We start from the raw sequence: 21,495 nt of genomic DNA, 5'->3' as shown, positions 1-21,495 counted from the left end.
AGTTTAAAAAAAAAAAAAAACAATAAAAAAATGGGCCAAAGATCTAAACAGACATTTTTCCAAAGAAGACATGCATGCATGCTAAGTTGCTTCGGTCCTAACTCTTTGCAACTCTATGGATTGTAAAGAGTATAATTTATGTATATTAAGGTATTTCAAAACTTAACATGACCACAATTCCTAAGTCAGCCAGCATCTAGAACAGTTTTTTTGCAGTAACGGGGTTAAGTGAAAGGTTCTGAATTCATGGAAAACCCTTGGGTAAATCTTTCTTAAAAATCCCTTACAAAATTAGCTCTTTCCTCCATTCTTTCCGTGCCACCATAATGATGCGCATGAACGTCCTGGTTGATGCTCTCAAGAGCATCAACAATGCTGAAAGAGAGGCAAATGGCAAGTGCTTGTTAGGCCATGCTCCAAAGTCATCATGAGATTTCCAAATGTAGTGATGAAGTATATTTATACTGGCGAATTTGAAATCATTGATGATCACAGGGTTGGAAAAATTGTTGTTAACCTGACATGCAGGCTAAATAAGTGTGAAGTGATCAGCCCCAGATTTAATGTGCAACTCAAAGATCTAGAACAATGTCAGCTCACATCTTGTCAGTTTGACTTCCTTGTACTGACATCGTCACCTGGCACCATGGACCATGAAGAAGCAAGAAGAAAACACACAGGAGAGAAAATCTTTGGATTTTTTTTTTCTATGAAAGTAATGCATACAAATAAAATGCCTCAGAGGGCAAAAAAAAAAAAAAAAAAAAAAATCCCTCACAAAATTAGATTCCAGAGTCTCTTTACCATCTGGTGGTAATCATCCATTGGTGAACCCTCGTCCGACAAGATTTCAGAGAAGTCATTCTTTTAAAAACAATCACTTCCTGTATGTCACTCTGTACATGGCATTAATTATTTCATCATTCATGATTACTAAATGCATTTTTAGTTATAAAGAAATCATGTCACTTCTAAATTGTTTCAGTTTTTTGAGACAATAAGCTGGCAGTACAAATAAGTACCAAAAATATCCACCCACATATTTTAAAAAGACTCTTGTATAGATGAGATCTTTTCTGTGAACAGATTTTTGCTTCCACAGGAAGGAAAATACAAAACTTATCTTTTAGTCTTCTTTTTACCCTCTCATAGGGCTTCCCAGGTGGCGCTAGTGGTAAACAACCTGACTACCAGTGAAGGAAACCTAAGAGACACGGGTTCGATCCCTAGGTCAAGAAGACATCCTGGAGAAGGGCATGGCAAGCCACTCTAGTATTCTTGCCTGGAGAATCTCATGGACAGGGGAGCCTAACGGGCTACAGTCCATGGAATTGCAAAGAGTTGGACACGACTGAAGCGACTTAGCACACAACCTCTCATAACCTTCCCCACTAAGAACAGATTAAATAAGTCGTAGAAAAAATTACTTGCACCTATAAAGTATCAGCAATATGTGAACCATGAACTTCCTGATGTTCAAGCTGGTTTTAGAAAAGGCAGAGGAACCAGAGATCAAATTGCCAACATCCGCTGGATCGTGGAAAAAGCAAGAGAGTTCCAGAAAAACATCTATTTCTGCTTTATTGACTATGCCAAAGCCTTTGACTGTGTGGATCACAATAAACTGTGGAAAATTCTGAAAGAGATGGGAATACCAGACCACCTGATCTGCCTCTTGAGAAGTTTGTATGCAGGTCAGGAAGCAACAGTTAGAACTGGACATGGAACAACAGACTGGTTCCAAATAGGAAAAGGAGTACGTCAAGGCTGTATATTGTCACCCTGTTTATTTAACTTCTATGCAGAGTACATCATGAGAAACGCTGGACTGGAAGAAACACAAGCTGGAATCAAGATTGCCGGGAGAAATATCAATCACCTCAGATATGCAGATGACACCACCCTTATGGCAGAAAGTGAAGAGGAACTCAAAAGCCTCTTGATGAAAGTGAAAGTGGAGAGTGAAAAAGTTGGCTTAAAGCTCAACATTCAGAAAACGAAGATCATGGCATCCCATCCCATCACTTCATGGGAAATAGATGGGGAAACAGTGGAAACAGTGTCAGACTTTATTTTTCTGGGCTCCAAAATCACTGCAGATGGTGACTGCAGCCATGAAATTAAAAGACTCTTACTCCTTGGAAGGAAAGTTATGACCAACCTAGATAGCATATTCAAAAGCAGAGACATTACTCTGTCAACAAAGGTCCGTCTAGTCAAGGCTATGGTTTTCCCTGTGGTCATATATGGATGTGAGAGTTGGACTGTGAAGAAGGCTGAGCGCCGAAGAATTGATGCTTTTGAACTGTGGTGTTGGAGAAGACTCTTGAGAGTCCCTTGGACTGCAAGGTGATCCAACCAGTCCATTCTCAAGGAGATCAGTCCTGGGATTTCTTTGGAAGGAATGATGCTAAAACTGAAACTCCAGTACTTTGGCGACCTCATGCAAAGAGTTGACTCATTGGAAAATACTCTGATGCTGGGAGGAATTGGGGGGCAGGAGGAGAAGGGAATGACAGAGGATGAGATGGCTGGATGGCATCACTGACTCGTTGGATGTGAGTCTGGGTGAACTCCAGGAGTTGGTGATGGACAGGGAGGCCTGGTGTGCTGCGATTCATGGGGTCGCAAAGAGTCAGACACGACTGAGCGACTGATCTGATCTGATCTGATAAAGTATCAGACACTCCAGGTGTCCCACTCAAATTCCCTTGGCACTTAACATTTCTGAGTATGCAGACCCAAATTCCAACTGTTATCACCTCTTTGCCTCAAACATCCCTTCAGCCACACGTATGACAGGCTTTAAGTGCCAGAGAAATAACACATTTTCCTAAACCAAAGGCAACCCTCGACCAAGGACATATATATAAATTCTCATATAAATACAGTTAAGGATTGAATTATATCCTCAAAAATTCATATGTTGAAATCCTTGGTTCAGTTCAGTTCAGTTCAGTCGTGTCCGATTCTTTGCAACCCCATGGACTGCAGCAAGCCAGGCTTCCCTGTCTATAACCAACTCTGAGAGCTTGCTCAAACTCATGTCCATTGAGTTAGTGATGCCATCCAACCATCTCATCCTCTGTTGTCTCCTTCTCCTCCCACCTTCATTTTTTCCCAGCATCAGAGTCTTTTCCAATGAGTCAGTTCGTCGCATCAGGTGGCCAAAGTATTGGACTTCAGCTCCAGCATCAGTCCTTCCAATGAACATTCAGGACCGATTTCCTTTAGGATGGACAGGTTGAATCTCCTTTTAGTCCAAGGGACTCTCAGGAGTCTTCTCCAACACCACAGTTCATCAATTACCTAGCTTTTGCATCTATTACCTAGGATTACCGGGGGAGGATTGAAATCCTAACCCCTGGTAATTCAGAATGTGACTTTATTTGAAGATAGAATCTTTACAGAGGTTATGAAGTTAAAATGAGGCCATAAGAGTGGGCCCTCACCCAATACAACTTGTGTCCTTATAAAATGGGGGCATTTAGACAGAGAGACTCACATCTACAAGACAAGGAGAGAGACCTAGAACACCTCCTTCCTTCACAGCCCTCAGAAGGAACCAGCTGGGCCGACACCTTGATTCCTGCCTCCAGCCTCCACAGCTGGCCTCCACAGTACATTTTTGTTATTTGAGCCACTCAGTTTATGGCATTTCATGACAGAAGTTGTAGCAAACTAATAGAAATACCCAGTTCCCTTACCCCTTGGGTGGAGTAACTCTGAGATATGTGTTCTGTGCTGTTTCCTAGAATCCCCAGTGGGGTTCAGCTCATTTTACATTATGGCCTCTGGCTTGATAACACACTCTTTATTTTCTTTGTTTCTTCCCTTTTTCACTTCCTATTTTACTGGGATGTTATCTGGGCTCACCTCTTGTGTAAATCATTGGATCTAGTCTCTGGTTTTAAAATCCAGACCTTGATGAACAGTCTAGAGATTCATCTCTAGTGGGATTGATTCTAAGAAGAGATTATCTTTTTTTTTTTTTTTTTTTGTCAGCAGTGTCTTGGCCAGTAACACCATCCAGGGGCTAACAATATCTGAGTATCATTGTGAAATTCAACATAACATCACCTTGGGCCATGTTTATCAAATCATTTTTCATTCAGTTCAGTTCAGTCCCTGAGTCATGTCTGACTCTTTTCGACCCCATAATTCACAGCACGCCAGGCCTCCCTGTCCATCACCATCTCCTGGAATTCACTCAAACTCACGTCCATCGAGTCGGTGATGTCATCCAGCCATCTCATCCTCTGTCATTCCCTTCTCCTCCTGCCCCTATTCCCTCCCAGCATCAGAGTCTTTTCCAATGAGTCAACTCTCTGCATGAGGTGGCCAAAGTATTGGAGTTTCAGCTTTAGCATCATTCCTTCCAAAGAACACCCAGGACTGATCTCCTTGAGAATGGACTGGTTGGATCTCCTTGCAGTCCAAGGGACTCTCAAGAGTCTTCTCCAACACCACAGTTCAAAAGCATCAATTCTTCGGCGCTCAGCCTTCTTCACAGTCCAACTCTCACATCCATATATGACCACAGGGAAAACCATAGCCTTGACTAGACGGACCTTTGTTGACAGAGTAATGTCTCTGCTTTTGAATATGCTATCTAGGTTGGTCATAACTTTCCTTCCAAGGAGTAAGAGTCTTTTAATTTCATGGCTGCAGTCACCATCTGCAGTGATTTTGGAGCCCAGAAAAATAAAGTCTGACACTGTTTCCACTGTTTCCCCATCTATTTCCCATGAAGTGATGGGATGGGATGCCATGATCTTCGTTTTCTGAATGTTGAGCTTTAAGCCAACTTTTTCACTCTCCACTTTCACTTTCATCAAGAGGCTTTTGAGTTCCTCTTCACTTTCTGCCATAAGGGTGGTGTCATCTGCATATCTGAGGTGATTGATATTTCTCCCGGCAATCTTGATTCCAGCTTGTGTTTCTTCCAGTCCAGCGTTTCTCATGATGTACTCTGCATAGAAGTTAAATAAACAGGGTGACAATATACAGCCTTGACGTACTCCTTTTCCTATTTGGAACCAGTCTGTTGTTCCATGTCCAGTTCTAACTGTTGCTTCCTGACCTGCATACAAACTTCTCAAGAGGCAGATCAGGTGGTCTGGTATTCCCATCTCTTTCAGAATTTTCCACAGTTTATTGTGATCCACACAGTCAAAGGCTTTGGCATAGTCAATAAAGCAGAAATAGATGTTTTTCTGGAACTCTCTTGCTTTTTCCACGATCCAGCGGATGTTGGCAATTTGATCTCTGGTTCCTCTGCCTTTTCTAAAACCAGCTTGAACATCAGGAAGTTCACGGTTCACATATTGCTGAAGCCTGGCTTGGAGCATTTTGAGCATTACCTGACTAGCGTGTGAAATGAGTGGAATTGTGCGGTAGTTTGAGCATTCTTTGGCATTGCCTTTCTTGGGGATTGGAATGAAAACTGACCTTTTCCAGTCCTGTGGCCACTGCTGAGTTTTCCAAATTTGCTGGCATATTGAGTGCAGCACTTTCACAGCATCATCTTTCAGGATTTGGAATAGCTCAACTGGAATTCTATCACCTCCACTAGCTTTGTTCATAGTGATGCTTTCTAAGGCCCACTTAATTTCACATTCCAGGATGTCTGACTCTAGGTCAGTGATCACACCATCGTGATTATCTGGGTCATAAAGATCTTTTTTGTACAATCCATAAGACTTATTTTCTCTAAGAGTAATTATTTTAAGGTTTGGCGCCATCCTCTGAAGGTGTTAGATAAAATTGCATTCCTATAGGGCAGAGGTGCAGTGGGTTTACAACAAAGGAAAGAATGTATTACCTTAAGGGTCTAAAGTTGCTAACACCAAGGCCACTACTTATTTTTTCTACATACCAAGTATATTAATTAATACACATTCAAGGATACAAAACAGGGGATGTGGAAACATGGCAGCAAGCATTGGCTCATCAATGAAATCCTTTACTAGTTTTATTCTGACAGTTTCTAACTCTCCAAGTGTCTCTAAGCTATTTGAATATCTTAAGCTTCCCATGCCTCTCATGGCTGGGAGACTGTAAACAATCGTATGCATAGCTGTAGGAGTCCAGGTAAACTTATCAGGCAAATTAGAGAGCTATCTGAGGGGTTTGGATTTAAACACTCCTAATGCCCAGGAACTTTATTAACTGGAGCCGTAAGTTAACTCTTTTTCAGAGAGAGCAAGATGGTGGTAGGGGACAGCCCCCATAAAGTCAGAGGTGAGAGCACAAAGCAGTAAAGTAGGCAGACTCTGGTTTTGGGGGGCAGATGCTCGAGAATATCCAGGGGGACTCCTGAGGCTCGATCCCGCCTTTGCGTATGCCGAGCCTCCTTCCTCATGACCTTTGCCATGGGCAGAGCTCCTCACGCTGGCTCCCAGCACCCTGCCTTTTCTAAAACCAGCTTGAACATCTGGAAGTTCACTGTTCATGTATTGCTGAAGCCTGGCTTGGAGAATTTAGAGCATTACTTTACTAGCATGTGAGATGAGTGCAATTGTGTGGTAGTTTGAACATTCTTTGGCATTGCCTTTCTTTGGGATTAGAATGAAAACTGACTTTTTCCACTCCTGTGACCACTGCTGAATTGTCCAAATTTGCTGGCATATTGAGTGCAGCACTTTCACAGCATCATCTTCCAGGATTTGAAATAGCTCAACTAGAATCCCATCACCTCCACTAGCTTTGTTCACAGTGATGCTTTCTAAGGCCCACTTGACTTCACATTCCAGGATGTCTGGCTCTAGGTCAGTGATCACACCATTGTGATTATCTTGGTCGTGAAGATCTTTTTTGTACAGTTCTTCTGTGTATTCTTGCCACCTGTTCTTAATATCTTCTGCTTCTGTTAGGTCCATACCATTTCTGTCCTTTATCAAGCCCATCTTTGCATGAAATGTTCCCTTGATATCTCTAATTTTCTTGAAGAGATCGCTGGTCTTTCCCATTCTGTTGTTTTCCTCTATTTCTTTGCATTGAAAATTGAGGAAGGCTTTCTTATCTCTCCTTGCTATTCTTTGGAACTCTGCATTCAGATGCTTATATCTTTCCTTTTCTCCTTTGCTTTTCGCTTCTCTTCTTTTCACAGCTATTTGTAAGGCCTCCCCAGACAGACATTTTGCTTTTTTGCATTTCTTTTCCATGGGGATGGTCTTGATCCCTGTCTCCTGTACAATGTCACGAACTTCATTCCATAATTCATCAGGCACTCTATCTATCAGATCTAGACCTTTAAATCTATTTCTCACTTCCACTGTATAATCATGAGGAATTTTATTTAGGTCATACCTGAATGGTCTAGTGGTTTTCCCTACTTTCTTCAATTTAAGTCTGAATTTGGCAATAAGGAGTTCATGATTTGTAGTATAGTCTGAAGTCAGGCAGGTTGATTCTTCCAGTTCCATTCTTCTCTTTCTGGCTTACTTTGCTTAATATGGTAATCTCTAAATCCATCCATGTTGCTGCAAATGGCATTATCACATTCTCTTTAATGGCTGAGCAATATTCTAATTTATATATATATATATATATATATATATGTATATATATGTGTATATATATATATATCTCACATCTTCTTTGTCCATTCATCTGTCAATGGACATTCATGCTATTTCCATGTCCTGGCTATTTTAAATAGTGCTGCTATGAACAGAGGAGTACATGTATTTTTTCAAATTATAGTTTTGTCTCAGTATATGCCCGGGGTGGGATTCCTTGATCATATGGCAACTATATTTTTAGTCTTCTGAGGAAGCTTCATACTGTTTTCCTCAAGGAGAGCATGTGCATCAGTGTTTTCCAGCCCTCTGTCAGACTGGGGAGGTGGGCACTCTGCTCCTTTCCCTCGGGGAACCCTGCAGGCCCCTAGGAGTGTTCCTGATCATTATTCACCATGAACCTACTGTGTGTGGAAAACTTCCTGGGTACCAAGCCTTGTGTCAAGGACTTTAAGTGTCTTTGTCTCTCTTGAGCCCCTTCACAGCCCAGTGAGGTCGATGCCATTAAACCCCGTTTAGTAGAGAAGGAAATGGCAACCCACTCCAGTATTCCTGCCCAGAGAATCCCATGGACAGAGGAGCCTGACCGACTACAGTCCATGGGGTCACAAGAGTCAGACACGAATTAACAACTAAACCACCTCCATATTATTTTCCATAGTGACTGCACCAGCTTATATTCCCACCAACAGCATAGGAAGACTCCCTTTTCTCCACACCCTGTACAGCATGATTATTTATAGACCTTTTAATGATGGCCATTCTAACTGATGTGATGTGGTACTTCATTGTTGTTTTGATTTGCATTTCTCTAATAATGAGTGATGATGAGCATCATTTCATGTGCCTATTGGCCATCTATATGTCTTCTTCAGAAAAATGTTTATTTAGGTCTTCCACCCATTTTTTGATTGGGTTGTTTTTGTTGTTGTTGTTGTTGCTATTGAATTGTAGGATCTGTTTGTATATTTTGAAAGTTGAGCCCTTGTCAGTTGCATCATTTGCAAATATTTTCTCCCAGTCTATAGGTTGTCTTTTCATCTTGTTTATGGTTTCCTGGGCTGTGAGAAGCTCCTAAATGTAATTAAATTCCTTTTGCTTATTTTTGCTCTTATTTCTTTTGTGAGATATGATCTTATATGGTGCATGCTGCTGCTGCTGCCGCTAAGTCGCTTCAGTCGTGTCCAACTCTGTGCGACCCCATAGACGGCAGCCCACCAGGCTCCCCCGTTCCTGGGATTCTCCAGGCAAGAACGCTGGAGTGGGTTGCCATTTCATATATGGTCACAATATGGTACTGCATGTTTTGACTCCAATAGGTAGAAAACACAGGCCTGGGAACCGAGAGGTAGGTTGACCTCTGTCACCTTAGCTTACACTGGTCCACCTGGGGACGTGTTCCCATCCCTTCAACATTAGGCTCTGTGGATTAGAGTGCCTGGCTCTAGGTGGTTGGCAGGGGATACGTCTGTCAAGAGACATAAAAGAGTTCCACTAAACTACCACTGATACCTGGTCATTTGGGGGCCTCATGCCAGTAGACCAGGAAGCAGAGAAAGGAGTAACTCAGCAGGAGAAGGTGATTGCCACAAGGAAACGTGGGCAAGGAGGAATGTATCTGAAATTCGGGTGTTTCACTGAGTTGCCTCTTGATGTTGCCAAGCCTGATAAACATAAACTTCCAATTTCATCCAACAGAGTCTGACAAGAGTCTTAACCAGGGGCTAAGACCCCTTAGGGTTGAGGGTCTACGTTACCCCACAAGTCAAGCAATGTGGACAAGCAGAAGACCAGACAACTGTGAAGGGAACTCTAGAATATGTGTGCATTCACTTTATGGTGCTGCCATAGCAAAATACCAGAGACTGAGTGGCTTAAACAATAGAAATTAATTTTTCCACAGTTGTATAGGCTGGAAGTCCAGAATGAATTTGCCAGCAGAATTGGTTTCCCCTGAGGCTCTCTCTTCGGCTCACAACAGCCACCCTCTCGCTACCTCTTCACACAGGCATCCCTTTGTTCAAACTCACCCCAGTGTTTCTTCTTCCTATAAGGACTGGATCAGGGCCCCACTCCAAAGGCCTTACTTCAACTTAATCACCTCTTTAAAGGCCCTATCTCCAAAATGTTCACACAGGTATCGCGGGTTCGGACTTGAACATATGAATTTGGGGGAACAGAATTCCTAACAGTGTGGTAGAGGAAGATGATGATTAATGTCAATTATGGACTCAGGACCATCTGTAGCAGCAGGTACTAGAGCTCGTTGTACTAAACTTCCTGGTGCGTGTGTGTGTGTCTGTGTGTGTGTCTTTTGGAAGCTGAGACTTGAAGAAGTGGTGACAGGAGGCAGTGAGGTGCATGCGGGACGCAGGTGGACCTGAGCCATGCAGGGGTCAGCACTGCCGGTGCTCTGGCAACATCCCCTCAGCATCTATCACTCCCTCACACACCAGCCCAACTTCCAACTGCAGGAGGCACACGAGGACTCTCCGGCAGCTGGAAGCCACTCTGCCAGTGTTCACGGCAGGCCAGAAATGCCAGGGAACAACGCCTCCCAGGAGCAGCGCTCTACCTGTGACAGGTGGGAGTTGGTGAGTGACTACCCCAGCTCTCTCCCCTCAGGTGAGCTCTCTGATGTGCAGACCCCACAGTCACTCAAGAGTCCTGGCAGCTGAAGCGCATGGCTCGCAGGGTGTCCTTTTCTTTCCTGTCTTACTTCCCCACTTCTATCCCCACTTCATTCTGGGATCACCCCCTGAAAAGTACCTGCACTCAAATCCTTATCCCAGGGTCTGCTTCTGGTAAAACCCAAATTAAGGTGCTGACAGTCTGCAGAATAGCCCATACCTACTAATTATCATGTGAACTTATTTAACTGGCTTCCTTGACACTCCTCTGTCACCTGATCATTGCTCTAGCTACGTTAGCTTCTTCTAGGCCACTAATTCTTACATATTTACCACCATGTGTCAGGTGCTGGGGATATAAGCAAGAAAAACGATGAGGGACCCTGCTGTCATGGATACTACAGTCTAGGAGGGAAGCCAGACTTTTTAAGAGGGAATTTTTAAGAGGGAATTCTGTAATAACAAGGAAAATGTAAAAGTGGGGAAGGAGACATCAGTGGAAGTCCGCCAAGCCCAGAGGCAGGGAAGCTACCTCCCCAAAAAAGGGATCCTACATCTGGCTCCTGAAGGGTTAGTAGGAAGTGGCATGGTGCCAGTCTCTGTCTGGCTTCCCTGACTAGAAGTTTGTCCTTCCATGATCTAATAGTAGCAATTGTGACAAGGAGTGAAACAGTTTGGAAGAGAGGTACAATGAACATGAAAATGCAAAATAAACACCAAATCACCAAGAATCTTTATTTCACTTCATATCAAACTGGCAGAGCAATAAAATAAAAATATTTTCAATTCTTAAAACTTTTTACATCAATTATATTGACCAATAGAGAGAAAACTGAAATCCCTGAGGACCTGCTAATAATAAATAAAATACTTAAAAACAGAATCTTCTGAGTTCAAAGGAAAATTTCCTGAGCCTGTTCAGTTTGGGGAAGTCAATGGCCCTTTGCAAATTTCAGTTTCTCAAAAGGATATCCAGCTGATGCAAGCGTCCGGCCATGACAAGAAGCCGCCTCTTCCAGCAGCACCTTATGCAAAAAGGGGAAATTATCAGCCTTCCTTCAATCACTTTGTCCATGCTTCTGGGAAAGCTATGCACAGAGCAGAAAAGGAAAGTGTTTGCTCTTTGTGGTACCAGAATGTTACAACCATGCCTGTGTGATTTTAACTTGTCATTAACTAAAATGCAGTTTACTCAGTGTGAATATTAGACAAGGTACACAATCTCTGGGCTGTGTGTGGGTGACCAAAAAAGACTCAGATACTTGTGAGAGGGTAAGATTGACACTTTAAAAATTCCAGGATCTAACAAGGAAAAGCTTCTCTGTGAAGACTCAAGATTGAGTACCGGTTTTGTAAGTCTAAAACGCTCTTCTGGGATAGAGTCAACATACCGTATTTCACTGATTCTAGGATGTATTGTCCCCTACACTTTAGAAGCTCAAATTCCAGTGGGCTTAGCCATTGTCACAAGCATCAGCTCCTCTACTGACTTTCTTAGAGGCATATAAATAATGGGATGTTTTACAATGAATGGCTTCTTAGATTAAATACGGTGCTCTGTAGTTCAGTACACATAGTGAGCCATATAAAAATAAACCTGACATTCAAACCCGCAAAAACTTTGGTGTCTCAAATTTCAACATAAGCATCACAGCCTCAGGAAGCGTTAGAAGGATGATAACGTGAGATGAGCTTGCCCTCTACTTCTGCGTCTGTCCCTAACTGTAGGGAGATTGATTTCACACTTCTGGGCCCCATTTCCTCATCTGCAAAATGAGAAAGTGCTATCAGATGGCCTTTAAATCTTCCAGCCAAAAAGGAAGGTGATTTTGAATCTTGCACCACTGAGAGTTATGTGTCACCATGGAAATTCCATAGCCACACTGCCCTCAAAGGCAAAGGAGCTTCTTGAGCGGGTTGCTGGCTCAGACTCCTCTTCACCCTTCCCTGCCCCAAACCGCAAGTCAAAGTTTTAAATCCAAAGACTTTCCTGAATCAAGTAGAAAACATACAATTTTAGTAACTTGATTAGGAAAGGATAATTCTTCAGTCTTGGGCAATTTACAAACTTTTAAAAACTGCAGAACTCTACTAGATTAAGTTGAACTAAATGACTGCCATAAACTTAAAAATATTAAAAAATCATAGCAAGGGTTCACTTCGAAGTCTTCATGATTGACATAATTTCTACAGATTCTGCTGCTTTAAGTGCTTCCTTCCATGCCTTAGAAATGCCAGCCAGAAAAAGCTTTGTTGTCTGAAAGAAATAATAAAGACATTTCATTTGAATCAACTATTCACATCAGCACCCTGCTCCTACATTGTGATTTTATTCAATAAGAACAATGTGCTTGGTCAAGGAGAATAAATAGTGAGAGATGAGTATTTCAAGTGATGGAAAATGGAATTTTTTTGGCCAAGCAGCATGTAGGATCTTAGTTCACTGAGCAGGGATCAAGCCCATGCTCCCCTGCAGTGAGTCTTAACTACCGGATCGCCAAGGAAGTCCCCATAAAATTATATATTTTTGATATATATATATTTTTTAATTCAAAGGTTATAATCTATTTTTACCTAAACATGTTAGGATTAAAAACAGGAATAGCAGCTAAAATCAACAATTGCAGAACAAATGCAAATCCTTAAACCTTCCTATTTAAATGTCATTTCCAAAGTTTTATTCAAACTTTTAAATGTTGTGGTAAGTCATTTAACTAAGTTATTAATAAAGGTAGACTCTCTCTTTCAAATTCTCTTAAATTCGGTCAATTACACATGTGGATTCCTATTCCTTGAGCTGCTGCAAACACTAATGAGGCCCAGTAAAATGACCTAACGAGTAAACGTGTTGGTATGGACATCTTGCATTCAAACGGCAAATTCTTGGGCTCTGAGGAACTAGAGTTGTTGGGTCAAATGCTGTTATTAAGCAGGTAGAATGTATGCTTTATCCAAAGAGGTGAAGGAAAGAAAGAAAGCAGAAAAGAGAAAGCAAAGAAGGAAGGAAGGAAAATAAAGACAGGGGAGGGAGGGAAAGAAAAGAGAGCGGAGGGAGGGCCAGGGAGGATGAGAGAAAAAGGAAGAGAGGGAGGGAAGAGAGGGAGGTAAAAAATAAAAAAGAAATTTGTGGTGTTGCCAATGCCCTGCCATATAGTCATTACTGCCTGGTATTCTAGAGAGCAGGGTCCACCTTTGAACGCCAAGTCATTGATTTCCCATGTTCCTACTCTACTTTTAAAATGCACTGGGTCTCTTTCCACGAGGAAGAGAGGTTTATGAAATGAAAAAGTGATAACTGGCTGACTACAATTTGTTTGTAGGTCAGAAAATTATATACAGTCAGAGGATGAGGATTTTTATGTCTTCAATATTCACTATCTTTCACAGCAAAGGTCTTTAAATACTACACATACTTCTTAAGGAGAAGGCAATGGCACCCCACTCCAGTACACTTGCCTGGAAAATCCCATGGATGGAGGAGCCTGGTAGGCTGCAGTCCATGGGGTCGCTAAGAGTCGGACACGACTGAGAGACTTCACTTTCACTTTTCACTTTCATGCATTGGAGAAGGAAATGGCAACCCACTCCAGTATTCTTGCCTGGAGAATCCCAAGGACAGAGGAGCCTAGTGGGCTGCTGTCTATGGGGGTCGCACAGAGTCGGACACGACTGAAGCGACTTAGCAGCAGCATACTTCTTAAGCAATTTAAAGACTTACATGTAAACATAAATAATATACTAGCTGAATATTTCTGTCTAATCAATTTTGTTTCATAAGAGACAGTGAATTTCACCAACAACAAACCGAGAAGCGTGGGAGAGAGACTTTCCCAGTTCTACTGTGACTCTCTGAATCCTACCCACCCCTCCTGTCACTCCCAGGAAGACACTAAGATCAGTAACATGCAAGAAGATCAACTCTTTAAAAGAGTTTTTAATGAAAAAAACAATAAATTAGCACTGTAGACTAATTACACACATGGATAGATGAAAAGAAAACCTACTATCTGTTTATGAAGATATCCTTTCAGAGGTTTTCTTTGCTCATATATACATGTATATGCCCATTTGGGTTAAAAGAATTAGAGTTCACGAGGAATTTCATTTGGTAATGTTGTTTTGTCTTCAGAGACATTCCTTCCGGTTGATATTGACTTGGGGCATGTTGAGTGCCAGTGCCAGCACCTGAGTGCCAACAGGAAGAATCACCTTTGCAGCCACTGTGGGCTTAGCAGTTCTGCTCCAGGAGCCTTTGTGCTTTACTAACGAGGTCAAAGTACTAGTCACCTGGTGCATGATGATGCTCTTGCCCATGGGATTTCCCAGGCAAGAATACTGGAGTGGGGTGCCATTCCCTTCTCCAGGGACTCTTCCCCGCCCAGGCATTGAACCCGTGTCTCCTGTATTAGCAGGTGGATTCTTTACCACTGAGTCACCTGGGAAGCTCAAATTTGTTTGTAGCAGTGCCTTAAGCATAGGTGTGCAATAGCCACAAAAGAGGTTAACAAGAGCAAATAAAGAGTTCAGGAATAAAGGAGGAATGTCCTCATTGAAGTAGGTATGGAATGGTCTTGGTACCCTCTCAGCTGTGGGACCAGAGAGGCCATTCTGCAAGTGCACCATGCCCACCAGTGTAAGACCTGATGCAAGGCATTTGCAGCCGTATTGTAGGGAAGCTTCAAAGACTTCAAAACTATCACTAGTCTAAATGCAACTTGATTCTGTGAAGATGAAAGGTTCTTACCACTGATGTTACTGATAGATCAAACTGTAGTTATTATCAAGTAAAGAGTAATCAGGGTCATCTGCAAAGGGCAGAACAGAGAGCAACACTAAGTTAACATTTCTTTATGATAAGATCTTAGCCCTTTTCAAATCAAACCATTCCACTCAGTCTAGTGACTGCTATTTTGTAAGAAGAAAACATATTTGGCAACAAAACCTACAAATAATAGTCATAACTACAAGCCAGAAAACATACTGGAAATTTCTATTATAATTTATTTGCCCTTTTTCATCCTTGCCCAGCTATCATTACCCACAGTAAAATCATCTTCAGAAATGGACAAAAGTAAGTCCCATATTATCAAGTGGTAATTAAAAGGTTATGAGAAATAAATTAACTTACATCCTTACAGAGTTCCAAGAGGTAATTTCAGCCACTAAATTTTTGCTAAGATGCTAAATGCAATCTAAGATGTCTCCTCCCTCTTCCCTTGAACATAGGTAGGTATATCTTTTATTCAAATAATAGGTATTTGCTCAGAACCGGCTATGTGCCCAGTATCATGTTACATTTCATGATTGATTCAGGAGAAAACAAAATGTCTGCCTTCAAGGATCTTGTAATTACCCAGGGAATACAGACTAACAAAAAGCACTAAATATTTCGTTCCCCCACAGGTATTATAGGAGTTCAGAAAGAAAAAGACACCAGAGTGATTCTGGAAAGATCCAATTGTGGGCGGTGCACAAAATATAGTAGGTTATATGTTTCTAGACATCTTTTATAAATTATATTTCAGTGTCATCCAAAGGAAACTATATCTCAGTTTTGTCATTTTCAGGGCCTAAGTTGAATTAGTCTCTTAGTAAAAATCCCTTATAAGTTTGAGTATAAGTTACTTGAGTATAAGTTACTTGAGTAACTGAATTCTCTTGGATAAGCTATAAAACAGAACACAAATTACCAAATTCCACTATGACAAAGAGTATTATAGTTTCTAATAATAAGTTCATTCTCTTGGAAATTTTATTCTATTTATTCCCTTCTCTCCTTTTATTTCAAAATTCTAGCTACTCAACCTTAAATAAAACCTGACCTAAGATTTCAAATGATCTTTCTTGGTGGCATACCTGGTAAGCTTTTAGGATTTGGTAGAGGTCCTCTCCTGTAAGAAATGGAAACCAAAATCTTTCAGATAAGTTCTTGCTGTTTTTTCTAATTTTCTACTTCACTCTACAAACATACTGTATGCTAGTCAGACTGGGTTTCTGCTCTAGAGGGTTAAGAAGACTTCAGATGAAAGCAAAGCTCTGTAGCACTGACTTCCTGGATCTAGGCCACAAATACTACCCTATGCTAGGGAGCAGGATGCCCAGAGCTCTGCTCCACAGCCCAGAATCTACTGTGTGGGCCAGAGTTCCTGATCACCTTGGACAGTCTTCACATGCAAAACAGGAAGTCAAACAGCTCCTTCTTTGCCTTGAGAGTAAAAGGAAACAATTCCTAGTAACAGCTTTGAGCAGCACTTAGCATTCTCTTTCATAAACATTTATTATTTATTTATGTGTTTGGGTGTGCTGGGTCTTTGTTGTGGCACACAGGCTTCTCTAGTCGTGGCACACAGACTTAGTTGCCCCATGGCATGTGGGATCTTAGTTCTCCAATCAGGGCTAAAACCCCTGTCCCTTGGATTGGAAGGTGGATTCTTAACCATTGGACGACCAGGGAAGTCCTGCGCTTGGCTTCCTTCCTACTCAAACACTACCCTATCTTTTTAAAATTTGGACTGAAAATTCAACAGCTTAGATTTAAGGGTGACTGTATGTAAAACAGAAGCTTCTCTTCCCTCAGAATCCTTTATATCAGGGGCAGCAAGTTTTTTCTCTAAAGGGCCAGACAGTCAATGATTTAGGCTTTGCTGGCCACATGACATTTCTCTCAGTGCTACTCATCTCCAGCATGAAAGCAGCCATAGACAGAAAGGAAACAGATGAGTGCAGCAAAATTCTCCATATGAACACTGATGTTCATGTTTCATGTAATTTTCACATGGCACAAAATAGTTTCCTTTCAATTTTTCTCAACCATTTAAAAACATGAAAACTGTTCTTAACTTGTAGGCCCTACCAAAACAGGTAGGCTGGATTTGATTCACAGGGAGCCAGAGTTTGCCAACTCTTGCTTTCTACAAGAAAGGTCTAGGATTGGGACTCCCCAAGTGGTCCAACGGCTAAGATTCCGAGTTCCCAATGCAGGGAGTGTGGATTCAATCCCTGGTCAGGGAACTAGATGCTGCAACTAAAGATCCTGTGTGCCGCAAGTAAGACCCAGTACAACCAAATAAATAATAAATAAATAAGTAAAAATCAATAAATATTATTAGTAGAAAAGTATAGGATTCATGCATAAGTAATAATAATCACACTCAAGCATGACACAATCCTCCTTGAACTATGACCAGTACAATCCATTTAACATTTGTCCTAAAAACGCTATTTCCAAAAATCCAGAAACCTCTCTAAACAAATGCAATGGTGATACATTCTGATTCTAACATGTTTGTATTAGAATTGAAACACTAAAAATAAAAATGCTCATTAAAAGTACTTTTCTTTTTTTGGCCTCACTGCAGCCTGAACTCCCTGCAGTGGAAGTGTGGAGTCTTAACCACTGGATCACCAGGGAAGTCCCTAACAGCACTTTTCTTCATGTGAAAGAAAGCTGGATATTACCTTGCCGAGTTAGGCCCTGTAGCCTTTCCTGGGGCTGCATTCTTCTGGGGGCAGTAGAAATTCTCATACATGATGGGTGCTAGGGAATCATCAAGACATAAAACATTAAGAAGCTGATGACTTCCATTCTCAATGATATGTGACACGAAAGACTGATAGTATTGCTTAAATAACATCCCCCAGCCCACCACTCCATTCACCTGGTGGAGTCTGTCCAGTTCTGCGTTGATTCACAAAGTACTCAATGTCCTTCTCAATGCTGCACATCTCTAAACTCTTACGGACTTTTTCATACATCTAACAAAAAAGAAGATAAATCAAGGTAGAGCTACGTCCATAAAAATGGTGGCATGGAGTATTAATACGGGAGGTGTGATGAATGGCTATTTTCCAAATTTTGTCTTGAAAAGAAAAAAAAAAAAAGATACCACAGTGTCCTGGACTCATATAGAGGGATTTCTTTGATGTATATCTGCTATTACATTTTTTTTAAAGATGACAAAAAATAATATCTTTGTAGCAGCACAGTAATCTTAAAGACTTAAAAAAAAAATGCATGGGATGAAGAGAATAGATACGAAGTCCCATGACCAATCCTACACACAAATGCAAAGACAACTGGAGAAAAGTTCTTCAGTCAATCCTACCTGTTTTCTGGGTGTTATTTTCAAAACTGAATGTCCCATCTAAGTGAGAGTGGCTATTTCTTAGGAAAGAAGGTTGTGATAATTTGATTCTGGTCCCTCTGAGACCTGGGAACCCAGGACAGTTGCTGTGCATGAGTTAAACCTGGGTCACTAATGGCCCTTAACACTGCTGACATTAAACCCTGAGCCCTGGAGTGATCTTTAGCCTGGGCGTGGCTCAGCCTGCTAGTTCCTGGTACTTATTACTGTCCTGGAGTGACTCCGTTCCAGACTGGAGCAGTCCCCGGGACTCACATTCATGTTGTGACATCTGTTTTCCATAAATTAAACTGCATTTGGGTCCTTTCTTTGCTCTCCTGCCCTAAATGTGAATTTCTCAGTGAGAGCCTCATGATGGTAAAGTGAGCCAGGAGTCAGGCAGGTTAGGTGTTTCTCTGGGTCCATACTCACTGTGTATGCCGTCACTGTACCTACCTGGGCCTCTAATGACAGGGGATGAACTAACAAATGTCTCTGACTCCTCCCACTCTACGAATCTAATATGCAGAGCATCCTCCGTGGATAACTCTGACTCACCTCATCACTTGTGACGCATTGTTGTGAAAGCTGATTCATATGTAACCACAGTGCATTTCGAAAGAAGTTTATTCGTTCACATTCTTGAGTCTCAAACACCTGTAGAAACATGTACATACATGCAGAGAAAGGGTCTAGACTGCCTATGATGTAAGAAACAATTTCAACCTTGAATTATCTGTAAGCTTATAGTCTCACTTAGTGTACTCCCACCCACTGCTGAGGAAGCTCATACACTCTTAACTCCAGCAAATGGATTTTAATAACATACTAACACAAATAGGACTGGATACAGTTTTGTACATAAGAGGTGATGGTGAACCCAGCCGTCAGTGTTCTAACCTGAATTGTGGCTCACATTTCCCACCGCCGAATGGACATCTGCACGTGGGTAGCTTGCCAGAGCCTCCAATGCAAAGTTTTGCCCTCAGGTTTCCCTGATGGTCCAGTGGTTGGGGGTCCGCTTTGCATCGAAGGACAGATTTCAATGCAGAATTTGCAATGCTAATTCAGTTCCTGGTCTGGAAAGATCCCACCAGCCACAGGGCAGCTAAGCCCGTCAGCCGCAACTACTGAGCTTGAGCTCTGGAGCCCACAGGCCACCAGTACTGGAGCCCACACCCTCCAGAGCTTGTGTTCTGCAACAAGAGAAGCCCAGGCACCACAAACTAGGGATTGGCCCCCATTAACCTCGACTTGAGAAAGCCCACTCATTGTGGGCCCAGAGTTTCTGATTCCAGAGGCCTGGAATTGGTCTGATAATAAGATTTGCATCTAACAAGAGTGTTGGTACAGGTCCCAGGACCTCCCTTTGAGAACCACTGGTAAGAAAAATGCATAGACAGGGTGACAGAAACTTGAGGAAGTTTCCAGGTGGAGTCTTTATTTTCTCTGGGACATTGTGAGGCACATGTTGAAAATGAGGAGGGCCATGGCGAAACGAAAGGTGTGAGAATAAAAATCTCTAAAGCCAGCTCTGCTGCTCCCTGCACCGCCTTGTCACAGAGAAAGGAGAAGCTTTCAGTGGGAAGTCACAAAGAAAGTGAAACTGAAAGGAGCTCAGTCGTGTCCGACTCTTTGTGACCCCATAGACTATACAGTCCATGGAATGCTCCAGGCCAGAATACTGGAGTGGGTAGCCTTTCCCTTCTCCGGGGGATCTTTCCAACCCATGGATCGAACCCAGATCTCCCGCATTGCAGGCAGATTCTTTACCAGCTGAGCCACAAGAGAAGCCCTGGACGTCACTAAAATAAGCGTTAATTGATTTCAGCTGCTTCATAACTGCGACCCAAACGGAGCAAGCCATTGACAGAATGTGACAGCACGATCAGGATGGGCAAGAAGCAGAAAGACAAGGTCTGCAAGAAAACATTCCAGTCCTTCCATCCTCTCCTTAAAGTCCACATTTCTAATTTGCCTTCAAGCAATTCTACAAAAGTAGAGGGAGAAAGACCCGCCCGTGCGCTTCCAGATACCTCGCAGGCCTTGATGTGCTCGCTCTGCCACTCACTCCGGACCCTGTCCAGCGTGTTGATGTGCAGCATGTACACCTTGTCTGCAATGGAGGGGAGGGGCCTGGGTCTGGAAACTGGGAGGAGCGGGGCTCGCAGACCCAGCCCAGGCCCCTCCCGAGAGCTCACAGGGCTCCTGCGGACTCTGAAGGCTGGAAAGCCACAATTACATCTCACCCTCATCATAGCTTTGTGAAAAAATAAGCAAAGGCAGGCATCACTTTCTTTCTAAAGAAAAACCAAACAATCAGCCAGAAATGTTCCAAAGAAAGAGAACTAAAGGCTGACAAAAAAACAAAACAAAACAAAAAAAAAAAACCAGAAAAAACTCACCAGGGTTTCCCTCTACCTCTTTCCATTTTGAGGAAAATTAAATGAGGCAGGCAGAAAAGTGAACTAGCAAGTCACTTCAGTTTTGGATTTAGAGACTTAAGGGACCACGGTCGTGAGAGGTTTGTCTCTCACAGGGAACTCTGGGAATTAGAAGCCTTTGCAAACTCTCGGTTTGGATCCTTAGATTTCAGTGATGATGAGACCTCACAATGTGGCTGTTTCTTCCACAGCAGAGACAACGTATCAGGGATGAAATGGGGTTTTAAGATGATTGTACCCGATAAGTAAGAGCGAGTACCTGATTTCAAAGCAGCTGTCACATGACCCAACCCCTCCACGCCCCCACGCCATTCGGTCACCTGTCAGGCAGCATGAGCTAAGCAGGCAGGGGCCAGAAACCGCTGCCTCTTTTGCTTCTCCCACTTTCCAGGGTTCTGATATACCCCTCTTCCTTCCCTCTGTCCCTCCCTTCTTTCCTTCAGATACCTTGCTAACCCTATGGTACAAGCATATATTCACTATTGTAAGGTATATAAAACTACCTTTCTCAGACAGATTTAGCCCCACCACCATCTTCCCCCATCCATTGGAGCACACCCCTCACCCGCGTCTTCTACCGCAGTCTTTGAAGTTGCCAGTTTCACAAAAAGCTGTGAGGACCAGAAAAAAACAACAAGAAGAAGAAGTTAGGAATGCTGGGCCAGGCTTCTAAAGGCAAAACAGGTTTAAAAGCAAAGTCTGTGAAGAGACAAGTTCTAAGTCATACTTATGTTTCTCTTGTAAGTTAATCACTCAACTTGCTCTTTAATCTTCC

The 21,495-nt window shown here is 42.3% G+C and overlaps 1 protein-coding gene and 1 pseudogene across 3 annotated transcripts in view; one reads left to right on the top strand and one right to left on the bottom strand.

The window, feature by feature from the left end:
• Positions 1–326: 326 nt before the first annotated feature.
• Positions 327–727, top strand: LOC102414317 (annotated as a pseudogene).
• Positions 728–10,863: 10,136 nt separating this feature from the next.
• PSTPIP2 (proline-serine-threonine phosphatase interacting protein 2) overlaps positions 10,864–21,495 on the bottom strand; it is a 95,456-nt gene continuing 84,824 nt past the window's right edge. For 2 of the 3 annotated variants that reach the window (XM_045164031.1, XM_045164033.1), the window contains 8 exons: positions 21,286–21,331; positions 20,313–20,392; positions 18,835–18,933; positions 17,812–17,908; positions 17,612–17,690; positions 16,010–16,044; positions 14,898–14,958; positions 10,864–12,410 (listed from right to left, as the gene is read on the bottom strand). In XM_045164031.1, the coding sequence (XP_045019966.1) occupies positions 14,906–14,958; positions 16,010–16,044; positions 17,612–17,690; positions 17,812–17,908; positions 18,835–18,933; positions 20,313–20,392; positions 21,286–21,331 (489 nt within the window). In that variant the 3' untranslated portion in view covers positions 10,864–12,410; positions 14,898–14,905. The remainder of the gene's footprint in view (positions 12,411–14,897; positions 14,959–16,009; positions 16,045–17,611; positions 17,691–17,811; positions 17,909–18,834; positions 18,934–20,312; positions 20,393–21,285; positions 21,332–21,495) is intronic. The other variant, XM_045164032.1, reaches the window with a different exon arrangement.

The sequence above is a fragment of the Bubalus bubalis genome, chromosome 22 (genome assembly GCF_019923935.1).
Source record: "Bubalus bubalis isolate 160015118507 breed Murrah chromosome 22, NDDB_SH_1, whole genome shotgun sequence".
NCBI classification, from domain to species: Eukaryota; Metazoa; Chordata; class Mammalia; order Artiodactyla; family Bovidae; genus Bubalus; species Bubalus bubalis.
The sequence above is the reverse complement of the archived record's forward strand: the minus strand, read 5'-3'. Positions and strand labels throughout refer to the sequence as shown.